The 17,344-nt window shown below is 39.2% G+C and overlaps 1 protein-coding gene across 6 annotated transcripts in view; it reads left to right on the forward strand.

The window, feature by feature from the left end:
- celsr2 (cadherin, EGF LAG seven-pass G-type receptor 2) overlaps positions 1 to 17,344 on the forward strand; it is an 83,727-nt gene that overhangs the window by 39,749 nt on the left and 26,634 nt on the right. For all 6 annotated transcript variants that reach the window (XM_008409792.3, XM_017304906.2, XM_081607181.1 and 3 more), the window contains exons 3-5: positions 5,169 to 5,391; positions 12,589 to 12,704; positions 13,003 to 13,091. In XM_008409792.3, the coding sequence (XP_008408014.2) occupies positions 5,169 to 5,391; positions 12,589 to 12,704; positions 13,003 to 13,091 (428 nt within the window). The remainder of the gene's footprint in view (positions 1 to 5,168; positions 5,392 to 12,588; positions 12,705 to 13,002; positions 13,092 to 17,344) is intronic.

Below are 17,344 nucleotides of genomic sequence, written 5' to 3' on the forward strand. Positions count from 1 at the left end.
TGTCTTAGTTGCTTCTTTATTGAACAGATTAAACAATCACTTGATTAGGGTACAGAAACTGGAGCAGTAATTATGGATTTTAAAAAGGCTTATGCACATTTAACCATAAAATTTTTATTCAGAAGTCATAGACATGATTTTCTGTGGTTGTTTGAATCATATACTAAAAACATGAGCAATGTGTTACGAGTGGCAAGCTTTCATTGTTTCAAATTAACAGAGGTGTACCACAAGGCTCAATTCTTGGCCCACTTCTTTTAAATTTTATATATAAATGGTTTGCCATATAGCCCATGGCTATAGCCCATGTTGTTTAAAATGTTATTTCTCTATACAGCTGCCTTGATATAAATAAGTTAAACTAAACCTAAATTTGTCTGAACTATATAATATGTGAGGTTAATTACAGATAGAGATTTGTTTTTATTAGTAATGGTTGCTAACAATAGGAATAGAAAATGAAATATAAGGAATTGACTGAATATTACAAGCCAGGTCAAAGACAATCAATAATCCTCCTTACTTTAATGACCCCCTGCTGATTCATACATTCTTGAGCTGCTTATTAAATAAATCTTTTCCTAATCTTATGGTTGTTTTGTTCAAGAAACAGAAACATCCCAGAACTTAATCTGTGTTTTAATTTGGGCCTTTTGTGTGAAATTATCAGACTAAAATCACAATTCTCTGATTTAATAATCGGCATGTTTGAGTGGGTCAGCGTCCAGATGACCTGTAGCTTTATGAAAAGACTAAATTACTTGTGCATAAATCTGCTGCTTTACTGATCTGATCTCATTATTCACCTCATAATCCCGAGTGGTTGCTTGTTTCAGCTCCTACTGGTACAAAATACTTTGGTGAAACCGACTTTCACTCACTGGGTTTGTCATCTATGACCGCTCACTCGTTTCACTGCAAGACGCTGAAAAAATTTAATTCAGCTGTAAGACCTTTAAAGAAACTTTGAATGCAGGGTTTCTGTGCAATGATTCAGCTCTTTTATGCAAATACAACCTTGTTAAAATCTATACCTAATATTGATGGATGCAGATTAAAGTAGGTATTGACATACAGCTTAATAATAAAGTAAATTTTTATCTTCCACAATGGTAAATTTAAATCTGTGGCTGTTATTTATTCACAAGGCCTATCATTTTCCATCCTGTTTGTTGGGTTCAATAGTAACTGGATTTAATTTTATTTTGCATGCTTATTATGTGTTACAGAAAATACAACATGCCACAAATCTGTTTACCAGATGAATATCAATCATCAATTTACATAAAGCACACATATATACCACATAAATTACTTTATTTATTTTTTATTTGTGTATTAGATTTCTTAATCTGTCTGAATTTCGTACCACAAACAAGCAAAGGTGGTACGACAATAAAATATCCTTGAATATCACAGAAAACAATAAGCAAATATTTAAATATGAGGGTGAATGGGTCATATATTTATTTATATTGCCGTGTTTTTGTGGGTTATCTCAACTCATTTTAGTTTGGTTTTGTACATTTCTTTGAATTAAACTGATATTTTTTGGGATTTTTCTAACGTCTTTCAATTCAAATAATTATTACCTTTCTGTGCAGGACTGTTTGAGTAAAACTGACATAAATTAAGTTCAAATGTGATCAGAGATGTTACTAACACCTCATCAAATCATCAAACATGTTTCATTTATTATTATTATCTTTTGTCTAAAATTCAGTTGCATTTTTGGGTTGTTTGGCGAGTTGCTGCTTAATGATGCAAACCAGCAACAAACACATACTTTGTTTACTGTGTTGGATGTAAAAAGAGGCGTGAATACATCAGGAGAGACATGTTTGAGTTATTGATTGAATCGTTTGTGTCCCACGCTCCGATGTCCTGCTCACCTGGCTGCTGCACCTGCTGGGGGTTTCCTTCAGTAAACGTCTGACCACACGGAGGCATTTACCCGATAGCAATAAACGAAGAGCAATAAACCGGCTCTGGCAATATGTTTTCTCCACAGGAAGTCATATCTCAAAGTGGTTTTGACTTGATGTTGCGCTGCAGTGTTTGTCCTCCTTGATTGCCTGGAAAAAACTCTGAAAGCTTTATTGCTTTCCACTGGTTTTTAAATGAACAACAAGGCAGCTCTGTGAGGAAAAGCTTCGTTTTAGAGACGCCTGACTGCAGCTGTTTGCTACAGAGATAAAAAAACAGATGGAGTGCAATTAATACAAGCAGAGAGAAAGCTTTCTATCAATCATCATTCAATGTGGACAACACAGACATCACCATAAAGAGTAAAGTTTTGTTCATTCACACTTTATGTTAAATAACCCATCAGTTTATTAGAATATTTAATCTTTATTTAACCAGAAATATGATTATTTTCTAAAGAAAGAATACCATTGCTGTTGTTTAATTTAGACACCTAAATTAAAAGAACAGTTGATGTTTAGTTTATTACAAAAATAACACTACTTGTTGAACTTTTACACATTAACAACTGAGTAAAAATCTGTGTAAAGTGAAAAGTGTGGAGTGCTTTTGTATCCGGCTGCTATGAGCCAATCCAATGCCTTTGACTGGAGATAAATTCTTCCTAGTGTCGAAATGGATAATTAAAAAGGACCAAACATTCAGCCATGGGAGATTCCTTACGAATATGTGCACCTGTTATAAATGACAGTGGTTAGGATATTAAAGCTTACACGGACCTGTAGGTACAAAATGCACAGCAGTGTTTGGAAAATGTGGATTGATCACAACTGATATCATCGTTACAAAATAAACAAAAATACCAACCCAGAATGTATACATGAATTTTAACAGGTTTATTAACTCTTCTGGCACATCATTTGCTTTCCACTTTTCTGATGAGAATAAAACTTTACACATAAATTAATTCAGATCAATAGGACGGGTTTGCTGTAAAGTATGAAAACGTCTAAATAAAAAATTGACCCAGAAGGCAAACATCAAAAAAGCATCGCAGAACAAACACAAGTTGAGCTACTTATTATAATACGCTTCTTAATGCATGGCTTAGCAGAAAAACATGGCTGAATATTAGCCCAAAACACTAAATTACTTTCCCTCCAAGAATAACATCTCAACCAAGAACTCTTGAGTTTATTTAGACTGAATGGATTTTTCCCAAAACAAAGAACAGACTGAATGGAGTGATTAATAGTCGGGAGTAAATAAAGAGCCTGATAATCAGAGCTGAAGACGTGGGCTCTGGGTGTGTGTCAGTGTTACAGGAGCGCTGCAGAAACCTTCGCCCTGCTGACTGAGTGGCTTTGACACAAATTCCTGCCCACCCAGGGGACGACAAACAGCCTCGCCTCAGCAAATGCTGCAGTCCCGACGGGCCGGATGAGCGCGATAAGATGGATGTTATTCAGGAAAACTGCAGCTGACCAGAATGTCAGTGACGCCGATTTGGAAGAGTTTTATTTTCCTCACAGATCACAGATGACAACAATTTCTAATAAGCTTAAACCAAGATTCAAAACTGCTGCTTCACATCGTAATGGCTCTAGTTTTTGGAAAAGAAAATGGACCAATTTGTCTCTCCTCCACTTCACTCCACCATTATGAAACCAAGCGTCGCCTTTTCTGCCCATTTTACTTACATTTCATCCGTTTACACTTAACTCATTAGTTTAATTTCCTTGATAGTTTTCAATTATGATAAATAAATATAAAAATTTGAAAACCTCATGTATTATCCAACTTAGTTGCTTGTTATTTTCTGAACTTTTTATTTTTACTGATTGACTCAATTAATCGTTGCTAAATGAGAGAGATTAGTTTCACTGATCAATCTAATAAACTTCTTAGCAATCTCCTGATGGTAAATAATATTAATCAGAGTCACAGTTTCAAGCAAACAACCTATGAGCATATTAGACAAATATATTTTTCATTATAGGTTGTCAAATAGGTGTGAAACCTACAAACAGCTGACTGTAAATCAGCCAAACCTGTAAAAGTTTGTAAAGGAAAAAGGTAAAAATGATCGAAAAACATTTTCCCTTCAACTATAATCATCTGCTTGCAATTTTCATTTTTCCTCTGTTTCCTTTCATCTTGAAACAATTGCTCAATGTCAGTCTATAACAATTGCAACAATTTATTGTGATTTACTTTGATTGTTTTAGGTTTTGCTTTATATATAATTGGTAACATTTTAGTCCAGTGACTGCTTCATCTAATACCCCATTTATCTAATAATTAATTTTTTGTTGATCAATCTTTTTATAATCCAAATGTTTCTTTGCATTATAAAGGAACATTGCTGTGTTAAAATGTTGCTGTGTTTCATTTCTTTGTTTATCAAAATTAGTAATCTATTAATAGCTTCAGTAGAACTACAGAAATGTAACAAAAATAGCCTCAGATCAGGTGACGAGTATTTTACTGACTCGTCACCTGATCAACATTAAGGTGCAATTTATGCTCTCCAGTCAGTTTATTTCCTACTCTACAAAGTTAGATTTATTTTATCACTCTTTTACAAAACATGGATGTCGTGTCTGATGTGCAGGCTGCACACAAACTCTCTTTTCTTGTCTGATTTCTTGTAATGCTCTGATGAAGTCGTCAAGCCGTCTGCAAAGTGTGAAAAACGCTCAGAAAATCATCCTGAGCTGCCACAGTCTGCAGAAAAGTGCAATCATTTTGTCTTCAAAACCACTTCCAGCTCGGTGCTCTTGAGCCATCACGTTGTTTCGCTGAATGAGAATTGAGCTCAAACTGCAGCCTTATTCCCAGAGGGAGGCGGGGGGCGTCAGAGCAGAGAGAGAGGTTAACCCTGCAGCTGCCGCCAAGGAGAAATAAACCACGGTTCACAGTCTGAACATGTCACAACGAATAATGATGCATCAGAATTTGAAATCAGATGTCAATTGATGCTCCTAATCAATTATTTTTTTATCAATTTGCCCTGCAGACCTGTTTGAATGTGAAACTATTTTTACATCACAGACATTAGGATTAGGATTAATAAGATTGGAATTTCGGAGACGTGTTGTCAGTAGTTCATAGAATAAAATAACAATGTTCACTTTACTCAAACATTTACCTATAAAAAGTAAAATCAGAGAAACTGATCGTTTTAACCTCCTGGTCATGAACTGTATTAATCCTCGTTCCTCCTCTCCACCGATCTCCAGGAGAGCGCTGCGAGCTGTCGTCCCGTTCGGGTCGCTGCGCTGCTGGAGTCTGTAAGAACGGAGGCACCTGCGTGAACCTGCTGGTCGGCGGCTTCAAGTGTGAGTGTCCGTCCGGCGGCTACGAGAAGCCCTACTGCGAGATGACCACTCGCAACTTCCCTCCAAACTCCTTCCTCACCTTCAAGGGCCTCCGCCAGCGCTTCCACTTCACCCTCTCCCTCACGTAAGCCCTCCCGCTCCGCCGCCTGTCAGTGATTCACACTCCACCCACATCACACATGGGTTAGTGCTCACCTCCATCGTTGGGTGCTCAGATTTACATAACCTTAATGGAGATAAGTGACAGTAACAGCATCATTGGAAAGCAGTCCTCCTCATAAGGGCCACTTCAGAGTCAGAGTAAAGCCCTGATACTGAGCCATTAGAGTTGACTAAGTGTTGGATGTGAGCAGCTATGTTAACTAAAAGATGAGCCAAAAAAAGCTTTGTTTTTGGAGAGGTGTTGCATAACGGGAGGATGTTAGTCCCATAAAGTCGGGTCTTATTACAGTCACTGTGTCAGTCGTCACTTTGAGCTGTGAGTCAGAGGTTGGCCTATTTCAGCACAGTCTTCCTCTCCCTGGCGGTGACTGACAGAAGCTGTCTCATCAGCATCATCATTACTGCGGTCAGTCTTCCTTGTGATTTCTGCTTCTGGTCAGTCTGTGTAACCCAGTAGCCAAGAAATCGGGGCATGCTCCTGGGAGTGTTATTTCTAGGCATGACTGTAGATGGAGTCAAATTTATTTGATCACTCAAACCATGACAGGTTTGACAATCAGCTCGACTGTCGTCTGATACTCGACGCAAGGGAACCGTGGAAAATGTTTCAAATGGGTGTAAAAATGTAAAATTATGAATGTATGATAAAGGTGGCCTGTTATGCTTTAGGTCTAAACAAAACATGTTCATTACATTTTCTGAACAAACTCCTTCTCAGATAATGAGATTTTAGTATGTCCAGTTTAGAATGAGAATGAGATGTTTGAGTTCTTCTTGTCGCCCCCAACTCAAACTATTAGGGCTGTTGTAAAAGAATATTTTAGTAATCGAGTACTCTAGTCATTATTTTTACGATTCTTTCTCTCTGTATAACTAGCTGGGAGCGCCCTTCCCACCGTACGCCTTCAAATGGTGGGAACCGCACTGCCGGGAGGGAAAAAGCTGTTGTACTACAACCGTCGCATCCGTAACTTTAAAAACGCTTAATGGTCCCCCCAAAAATGACAGAAACCCAGAGACACTGCCTTTATGCTGCTAGCACATAGCAGCAACTCAGAGGTGGAAGTGAGCGCGCTGCCCATCACAGACAAGGATCTGGCTCGAACATGGTGCGCTAAATGATAAAACATAATTTTACGAAGCTTTGAGGCAGATACATTTTCAAGGAGTCGTTATAGCCCTAGAAATTATACAACTATACAATTATACAACCATACATATTTAAAAAGCATTAGTAGGGCCTCCTGCATAACCAACAAGAATGCAGCAAGTGGTTTTTGGATGGTAAGTCAGGAAACAAAGCACTTTCCAGCAGCAATTGTACGGCGCATACAGCAGTAAAACCAGCTGACCAAACGTGCTGGGGCTCTACTTGGGTTGATAGGTAACGGTGACTTAACAACCGTTTTTGAAAGGGCTCGTTTTCTAGACACCAAAACACTTTGACTGACTGCCACAAACTGACTGGGTGTTTTTTTAAGCACTTGGGTTTTTTAGCTGCGGTAGAGACACAAATGGAAGTACAAAAATGTGCAAAATGGAAGTTAAAATTTTTCAAAACAAACTCAAATACTTTGTATAACTTGATTTGGTATAACTGGCTGTAATCACATTTCAGAAGGAGGACTTGAGTTGAATAAATCTTTGGATTTGCTCAGCAGAATGTAGGTTTTGTAAGTAGTGATTTCAGCTAATTAAGCCAGATGCTGCGGGTCAGAGTTAAGCTGCATGCCGGGACAGACGGGCCTCCCCATCTGTGTGATGAAATAAGGTCCGATTTAAAAGCTGTTCACTGTGTTTCGTATCTGTCACAACAGGTCAAAACAAGTGTCGGCTTTCAGATATCACACAGAAATGCGTCCTGACATTTTAGCGCAGATGTTGCAGCGGCTGTCGCTCACAAAGGCCGCCGGTGGAAACAAAACCCCCTCAGTGAGCTTTACGGACCCGGTCCGCCTTTAAGGATCCGATGACGGTCCCTTTTTGATGAAGAACCGCTCGGACCGGTTTTGAAAGCGGGCCTTGTTTCAGAGGCTCGTCGGAGGAACTGCGAAGTGGCTGCTGTGAGAAAGGTGTCGGGTCTGTCACCTGAGCCAGCGCCGATCTGGTTTCTCACTGAAAAAAGCCTCCATTATGACAACTCCGGACCCGGATCCAGCTCTGCAGGAGTGAAAACTAATTTTAGGCCTTTAACTTTACAGGCGAGGCTTAGATTTCACCATAAATGCAGTCCTTTGTTTCGGGTTCAGCAGCGGCTCAACGTATCAGCTGTTAACAGAGATGTAAAATAAAAAGCTGTTTCATGTTGATGTTTATAGTTATTCTGTAAATTAAGCATGCTAGGATGATATTTTGATGTTTTGAATAATCTCAGTGAATGAGGGAAAATATACAATATTGTTAGTATTCCAGAGAAAATGTGAGTTTAAATCTATCAGTAAGTAAAAGGAGCCTGGTAGAAATATTAGTTTGCTCTGCAGGTACAACATAAACAACATATTGCATTTTTAGGATCAGATTTTTTGTTGTTTTTTATTAAATAATCCAATGGTCTCAATTAAATCGAGACTAAAAAGCTTTACAGAAAAACAATTATCTGAGCACCAATTAGGTCAGTGTGGTAGATATGTGCTTCTGAACTGGTTTTTAAATGGTTTTGCTACCAATAAGCCAGAACTTTTCATTTATAAGACACTTTGATCAATGATTTTCCAGGCTTTTCAAAGATCTTTGGACTACTTGTTGGACTCCTAGCATTAGTTTGGTGTGGAGTGATTTTGATGTAGCTTAATCTCCTTATTTTCAGTCATAATAATTTATAGAAATCAGTGAAAACATAACGTGCAGTGATTTGTCTCAAAACGTTTTCACATTTTCTTCCTTTTATAAACCCATAAATCCTTCAGACATATATTTTACTTTCCTGCAGGAAGCAACACCCACAAAACCAAACATGCAGACAGATCTATGGTGCAGATCAAACCAATTTTCATGTGCTCCATTGACCCAGGGCCTAAATCTAATAGACTTTGTCTGGCAAGACTTGAGAATGTCTCCAAGCTGAGTTTAATCTGACTTGAGTTTAAACAAGTTAAGAAAGAAAAAAAGTTTTTTTCACTCATAAAATGTGCAAAACACACAGAGGCTTGAAGCTAGCATTGACTCTGAAGGGCTGGATACAAATACACGCCTCCTCTTTTAGATTTATGTTTGTTAACACATTTAAAAACCATGAATCATATTTCTCCAACCTCACAAATATAAAATACTTTAGATTGATCCATTACAGTGATCTGTAACCTTTATAATCCAAAGAGACTCTTATGTCATCAGTCCAGCAGAACTAATGTTATGTTACCTTTTGAAAAAACAAAACTTTTAACTTTGGAGGAATATCTACTGCAGGAAATGTGTTATAATTGTTAAAGATCCACCGTTTTGTTTGGGTTTTAGGATTTAATATAAAAATAAGCAGAAAACCTTTGCAAAAGGAGGATGGGTTCATTTTCAGCTATGGGATGTTATTTGTGGAAAATCATGTGGATAAAAAACACTTAGTTTCCAATCTAATGGTAAGAACAAATCTAAAAGAATACCTGTATCGTTTGGGCTTTTTGTGGAAGTTTGTCATATAAAACAAACAAACAAACAAAACAGCTAAAATCCGCATTTGCTGTTATATAAATATAAACATTAACTTGTTTATAATTTTCTCTGCAGGCCCTCTAGTTTATCACAAACACAATCTGAAATTTTTTTGGTTGTTACTTGACAAAACTGAAAAGGCTGAAGGGATGTAAATACTTTCCTGTGCAGGAACCATTAAACACCTCTGGTTCCTTCCTACTGGTGCCTAAATGTTGAGGAATATCTTCATACTGGGTAGAAAGGTGTGAAACAAACTGCAAACATTTGAATGACCAACTTTAAAAGCCATTGATAAACCCTGACATGTAGCCAGACACATCATTGCTAAGCTAACAGGAAATGGTAAATGTAAGGAATTAAAGGATCGATCACGGTTCTTCCTTTATTGTCTTTAAATAACCAGACTAGCTGGTTGAAGCAGTAACGTGTTCGTAACGTGTTCGAGCGACGCAGGAAGCTGAGAGGTCTCCTAAGTCATTACAGTTCATCCTGTTGGGAGCTCGAACCAATTTCAGATTAACGACCCATTAGACACGTTCACTTAAGGAAGCACCAGGAGATAATTTAAGGTATTAGGATTCATCCTACTTTTATTTGCCCTTCATATTTAATACACCTTTGAAACTTTCACTTCCACCTTCTCAAAGTAAACAATTTAAAAACTACAGCAGATATGGAGATGTTAATTGTGTGGATTTTACTGTAAGTCCCACAGAGGGTTTTCCTCTTTCCGCCCCGCTGGTCCCACCCTATGGATCTTGGCGTGTTATCATAGCGTGACACGGTCCCCCACATACGGCCAGGCTGGTTGTTATTTTTACTGATGGGTGCCTAATGTGACGCGCAGTGATGCCAGTAAAGTCGCTGTTTAGTTCTGGCTGATTACCCTCATAGTTCAGAGGGCTTAAGGGGGGGCAATGTGGAGCATCCTTTTAAATCGATACGTCAGAGAGTGAAAGAGGATGTAGATGCTGATTCTCTTTGGCTTTCTGGGCTTTTTGCTGTATCTCCACCTCTATTATCCACTGGAGCATCAGCATCCTCTTTTTCTCTGAGGTCACGATTAGTGTTTTTTTTTTTTTTTTTCCAGTAAGCAGGTCAGTGTTGCAATGCCCCCTGGCTGCTCTTCAGCTCGGGAATCCTGCACTAACAGCATCATGACAACATCGCCTGAAACCCTGATGACTTCAGGAGAGGCGAGGGGGGCTGCAGCTGCTAAAACTAACCGCACTGATAGACATCCGGATGTTTGAACGACATCTTTCCTCTGAAAGTAAAAGAGAAATCACAGGAAAAAAGCTGCGTCTCCATTAGAGGGAAGAGAGAGAGTCAGAGTGACCTTTGTGGAGGAGAAATGTATTCCTCTAAGGACGCTGCATTTTAGTCGAGTAACTGACCAGAAAATTCAGACGCCAATCTGTACAGCATTGTTCGGTTTGCTATGGGGAAGATGCAAAAACTGCAAAAACACAAATACTTTTGTCTGGGTTCTGGTACAAATATCTTAGTACACTTGAAGTAAGACAAAGATAACTTAAAAGTATTCATTCAGCATGCTATAGGAGCTTGTTTTCAGTAAATAATTGCTTAAAACTGGCATATTATTGTTCTTTTAACAAAACATTTTCTCCAGGTTATAAATGAAATAATCTGCCAGGGAAACTAGAACTTTAATCAACAACATGGATTTATTTACTTAAAACAAGCTCATGCTGAAAAGTTGCTTCTAAGTTTGTCTTGTGAACTAAGATATTTGGTAAGTTTTTGTGTCTTTGCAGTGAAATAATGTAGGTTTAAATATCGCAGTGACCCGTTTCTGCAGACCACAGCAGACAGGTGAATAAGGGAAGTTTTATAACCTTCTGTGCACAGATAGAGCGAAACGAAGTAAACTTTCTGCTTCTAAATGTCTTTATGTATTAAAATATGCATAAAAGAGCACAAATCTTCTAATGTTGTGGCTTTGAGCGTGCAGAAGCAGAAATCTGACTTAAACGTTTGGTTAGACACCAGGAACGTTCTGCTCTCTCTTCTGCGAGGAGGAGAAAACATTTTTAAAGATGTTTTTGCCATCACTCTGAACCGTCTTACTACGCTCTGCTTCCTGCTTGCAGCCCTCTGATGCCCCCACCCCACAGCTTTGACTTTGCCCTAGTTTTCGTCTCTTTGTTTTAGTGTCATTTAATGTGCATCTCCTATCTATTCCTTTCCTGAAAACTGAAAAGTTCCCATTTTTCACTGAGACTTGAGCTTTCGGTGAACATCATTATCTGGAGAATTTACCCTTGTGATCAAACTGATAGTAAATGATGATTTAATATAATTTGAAATGTCTCCTGCAGTAAGGTGAATGTGAGGAAATAGTAGATGCTGTTAAATAGGTCAGAGCAGACCATTACTCTATTTCTTCTCTCTCATATGTCTGCCAGCATATGCTGTTTCTACTTTATCAGTTGTGTGATATAAATAGACTTACTCTGAGGGAAAATTTAATCTGAGCATCAATTTTAACTCCAAGCAACAGAAAACAGGAGGTTAAACAGAGTGAGTGAAAATGTCTTTTCTTATGTCCAACTGAGTCTGATCACCAAAACCTTTACTCAAGTAAGAGAAGCACGACTTTAACATGTTTTTTTTTTTTTAAGGTTTTATCGGCTCCAGGGGCCTTTATTTGATAGTTAGTTGACAGGAAAGTGGGTAATGAGAGAGAGGGAAGACATGCAGCAAAGGTCACCAGGCCAGGAATCGAGCTTGCGACGGCCACATCGAGGACTGAGGCCTCCATATGTGGACTGTGCTTAACCCCTGCGCCACCACAGCACACCCTCAATGTGTTTTTAATCAAGTAAAAGTAAAAAGTCATCCAAGAAATTACTTAAAAGTAAAAAAGTAGCTGGTAAAGAGGGTATGCAAGTGATTTTAAAATAATGCTGTCAGACAGACATATATGAAGTTGCAATGAAATGTAAATGTAAACTAATTCTGATATTTAAAGGACTCAAATAAAAAAAATGACTACAAATAATTACAAACTAATATGGTGGAGTAATACTGCCATACTAAGAAAAAAATAAATACAATTACGAGAAAAAAAGTTGCACAAGAATTAAGTTTCAGTGTATTTTAATCATACTTTTGTATTCAGTGTAAACTTTTAACATGTTTGATGGTTGCAGTGTCAGCATCACATTGTTTTAATGGGCTGTTACCTAAAAACATTTTAAATACAAACTGTACAGTAAAAGTTTTCCAATTTGTTTCCTGTAATTTACAGAATCTAAAGATGTGTTGTGGGTGTCCTAGAAAATTCTTAAGATATTTCGTGTTTAAGTCTCTCTCAAATTTATTTACGAACTTGTTTTCTTGTTCAAAGCATTATTTGTTTTATTTTTTAACATTTTATTACAGCCTTATTTTAAGGTAAATTTTAGAATGAGATATCATTTCAGAAACAGATATGAGAGCTCAGAGTTGGTTGGAAAAAGTTAAAAGTAATAATCTTGTTTTTCAGATTCGCCACCAAAGAGCCAAACGGTTTGTTGATGTATAACGGACGCTTCAACGAGAAACATGACTTCATCGCCATGGAGATTATCAACGAGCAGATTCAGCTCACCTTCTCTGCAGGTACATTTTCATGTTTCTTTTTCTTCCCTCTACACAAAATCGTCAAGTCAAATGAACCTGAGGGCCAAAATAATGTTCTTTTACCTCGGCAACAATAAGCTAAGCATCCAAAGTAGTCAGATTTATTGTTGGGATAGGATGTGAAAATTAAAATAGATCCAAAACTTTAAAAAGGTTTTACGGGTTTGCCTCCTTAAAAGAAATGTTACACACAATCAGACCACGGACCACAAATGGCCCTAGGGCCGCAGTTTGGACAGCTTGAGTGCGTCTCCTGACCCCTGCTGTTGTTCCTCAGGAGAAACCCAGACCACAGTTTCTCCGTTCATCCTGGGAGGCGTCAGCGATGGCCAGTGGCACACGGTGGAGGTCCATTACTACAACAAGGTCAGTGGGAACGACTCACTTCATTCGGCATAAATGCTTCAATGTATTCTTCAGTATTCAAGGAATTTAAATGTTTTACTTTCTGTCCATAATAATTTGCATTGAAAATGTTGACAGGCTAACAGGAAGTTTTTATGCTAAGTTAATCATCTGAAACCTGACGTGTTATGGATTCATGATGTACAGCGGTTCCTTTAAACCAGAGTTGATCAGAGTTTCAAACTTTTAGCCAACAGAAGACCAGCTACAGACACACCGGTAACCGGAGCTGTCTGCTCTCAAACATGGAAACACTTTATTTGAAGGGCTGCACATAAGACTGACATGACACATAAACATGACATCTGTTACGAAGATGAAGTAGTCTTCATAAATGTTTACGACAGTTGTAATTAAGTGTCCATTTGGTAAATAATGACACTTTTAATGCAAAGTTCCATTAAAATTTGCATTAAAAGTCCATTAAAAGTGTCAACTTTGCATTAAAACTATCATGATTGCAGTTTTCTGGACGACGGCAGATTACTGATCTTTAAAAGAATCTGACCTGCTGATTCCAATTTTGACCAATGCTATATTTTTTGCTCTGAAATGTTGATAAATATATCAAGAAAGTTGTTGAGTTGGTAACAGTGGAGTGACTTTTAACTGTAAACCTGCAGACGTGAGCTGATCCAACGTCTCTCACAAAGGAGGACAGTGGTTGATTTTTAGACCTTTGCTGAGGGAGATCGGCTTCCTTTCTATCACCAAAATTAATGAATTGGTCAAGCCCCAAATGAACATTAATTACTTGATTGTGCTATAAATGGCAATATAACGTATAATGCTACCTTTTTAAGGATTATATGCTTAAAAACTGGCAGTATGTGTATTTTCCACTTGGAGGTGCATTTGATAAATGAGGGCTGTTGTTTTGTAGGACCTTTAAAAAGCCACAGTGTAAGTGTGAACCTGTTAGCATTCAGAGTGTTGTTGTCCTGCAGGCACAGATGACTGGCAGCTGCCACTCTTCCTCTGTGGTCCTCAGCATGTTCGTAGCCTGTCTGTAAACGGTGCAGACAGGGAACTGTGGGCTGTTCTCTGTCTGCTGACATGCTGATGATGTGGAAGAGAGCCAGAGCGACTCTGACCCAAACAGACCCTCAGACCAGACATGAGGGGGCCTGACTGAATGAAAACCAGAGAGTGGGAAGACATTGTTTTTCCAGACATGCTCTGATTGTTCTAAATATGTTTGGCTGCTACGTTTCTGTGTAAGAATATCAGAACGGCTCAATCAGTGCAGGAATGTGTGGAGCTGTTGTCTGCGCTCAGTATTTTCCCACCCTGGACAAACACAAACACACACAGGATGTCACATTTTTGTCTATTGAGGAAGTCACTTTGCATCATAAAGATGCTGCCAGGCAACCCTCCTGCAGCGCACATTTACCATTCAATGTGTATGATGACATGAGCGTGTCAGATTTTAGCCTGCGGCATGCAGTGATGAAGAGGGAGTTTGGATGAAAACTTGTTGACTCTTTGCTTTTTAATCTTTTTTTTTGTTTTTCTGCAGACATTAAAACCTCATTAATCCCTCAAATCTAATGGCTCACTGATTCCTTTCTGTTTCTCCAACCTGCACGTTTCATTGCAAGCGTGCTGCATGTGATTACCAGTGTGATAAAAATAACTTCAGGTTTCTGTGAGAAGGGGCACGGCTCAGCTGCCTAACTCGACTGAAACTCAAATAATTCAAAACATTTATTTATTTAAATGAGCTTTAGAGTTGTCATGGTAAAAACTAGGAGAGAATTTGTCAAAAATGTTTAGTCCACTTCAGTCGAACTCCGGTTTGTTTGCCGAGAAAGTCCGGTTCGTTTAGGGAGGTGTGAACTCTGATGTGGACCTAAAAACCTGAACTCTGGTCCACATTAAACCCAAGTTTCCATTCATTTGAAGTGAACTCTGGCGTAGTTCAGATCCACGTTTACGCTAATCGGACCGGAGACCGCTCGAAAAGCAGGAAGTGGACTACAGCATAGGGAATTCTGGGTACATACAACAAAAACAAACTTGCACGTCTCCTTGCGCTATTTCTACTAGCGCTAGCATGCCTAGTGCTAGCATGTCTCCCAGTACTAGCATTTCTCCTAGCACTAGCATTTCTTCTAGTACTAGCATGTCTCCTAACGCTAGCATGTCTCCTAGTGCTATCAGGAGAAATGTTTTTTTTTTTTTAACCAAAGAGAAATCCTGCAAATGTTAAAATCTGATGGTATTCCATTTTTGTTTACGTTTTGTGAAGAGGGAAGTTGAGCTCATGTCTTCTTCAGAGGTTTTTGTGTCGTTTCGTTCAGTGATTCTTGGTGCAGCGCCACCACAAGTGAACTGCAGCAGCTTCAAATGTAACAAATGTTGCAGCTTTGGTCTACCGGACTATGAGGTGCGAAAATCCTCCTGGTTACTAGACCAGCCGAGGGAGGGACGTCTGATTAGCACTTAAGAAAGACTGCACAGAAACTTCATTCTGGCATTAGTTTATGGTGAGAATGTAATTATTTTATTGGTTTCATTTATGTATTGCTGAAGAGTCTCTGCTTCAACACACCTGAGTCATTTAATAGGTAGGCCTGTCACAGTAACACATTCTGCTGGATGACAAATTGTCGCAGAAGTTATTGCGATTAAATTGTTGTTTTGAGACTTTTTTTCAAGTAAAAATAATGAATAATAATTTAAGAACACATCCTCAAAAATCAATAAACTTTAAATTATAATGAATATTTAACACTGGACATGGAAGACATTTTAAATATTCCAAATAAATAAACAAAACAACAGAAACAACAAAAAGTGAATTATGGAGCCACTGTAAACAAATTTGTCCTTCAATAAAAGACCGAAGCACCAAACTGACGACTTTTATCAGTTTTTGGTAGAAAAACGATAAACCATGCAGATGAAAACTATTGAGCTTGTTTTAAATTATCATGCCAGTAATTGATTCATTGCTTGTTGCAACAGGCCTAATGATGGGGTCATAATTACCAGAAGTGTTTGGGGGTTTCCTAGCTGAACTCTCCACCTTGGTTGTGCTGCTCCTCCTGAGGTGGGAACAGAAGCTCCTCCTGCTGGAGGTGTCCCACAGCTCCCCTCTCTGACCCATCCCTATCCGCAGGGGGCGGTGCAGGGGGGTGTTTTAGATTGAAATGTGGCTTTCAGCGGGGTGGGGGACTGTGGAGAATGGCAATGACCGCTGCCTTTGTGTTTGGCCCCCGCTTCCTTTGGGGGCCGCGGGCAGTGAATGATGCGGCCTCGGGGGAAGGTGCCCCTCTCCTCCTCTAAAGCCAAGCGGCGGAGCAGCGACAGAGGAGGGCGAAGAAAGTATGAACGAGTCGGGGCCGACCTCTCCTGTTGCTATGGTTTCCCAGTCAATCTCAGATCCAGTATTTGTGCCGCCTGCTGTCATGCTCCTTCCTCACTTTTGTCACCCTCTGCTCCCCCCATGTGACAGGGAACTCATATTCCCATAATCCCCTGTAGTGGCGGGCGAGAGCGGTGTTTAATGTGCTGCAGAGCAAATATGTGCGCTGCAGTCAGCTGTGACAGGACGGCGTTTTGTGCAGCGGAGAGACGTCCTGACAGACGGGCTTTATTGGAGAGTCAATAGGCGTGACTGATGACAGCAGAGGTCGCTGAAAGGAGCGTCCAAGCTGGAGCGCTGCCTTCCTCCAGCGCTTTCACAGCGCAGGGGAAAAGCCGTGGAAAAGAGCATGTCGGATGATTTCACCTTCATCAATTCACACAACATGTTTGCTTTTTTCATCATCGACAAATTTGTAACAAATTGGCCTCAAAGAGCTCAAACCGGAAAGGAAAAAGCTTCCTTTGGGGTTGTGGTGTTTTTGTTTTTTTAAACATTTCACCGCTGAGTGATGGAGAGTTTCACTGTGCATTGTGACTTTCTGTGGGAAAGGTGCAAAGTTACACGGCCCGAGCGGTTATATATTATCAAATAAGCCTCTCTGAAGGCATTAATTCACCAGAAATGCTCTCTGTGGTTATTAAACCATGAGCCTTTCTAAAGTGAGACAGTCAATCCGGAAAATTGATTGCTAAAGCTGAGCTGCAAGGTGTCCAGCAGAATAATTAGGAAGCTCCTGATGGTTCTTAATGAGCTGTTTACCTTCAAGACAAGACATAATGCTCTGAGCATGCTCAGTGGCACTTCTCACCATTTATCTCCTCAGACACTCCATCCTGCA

This window comes from Poecilia reticulata, chromosome 5 (assembly GCF_904066995.2).
Source record: "Poecilia reticulata chromosome 5, P_reticulata-male-v2, whole genome shotgun sequence".
NCBI lineage: Eukaryota > Metazoa > Chordata > Actinopteri > Cyprinodontiformes > Poeciliidae > Poecilia > Poecilia reticulata.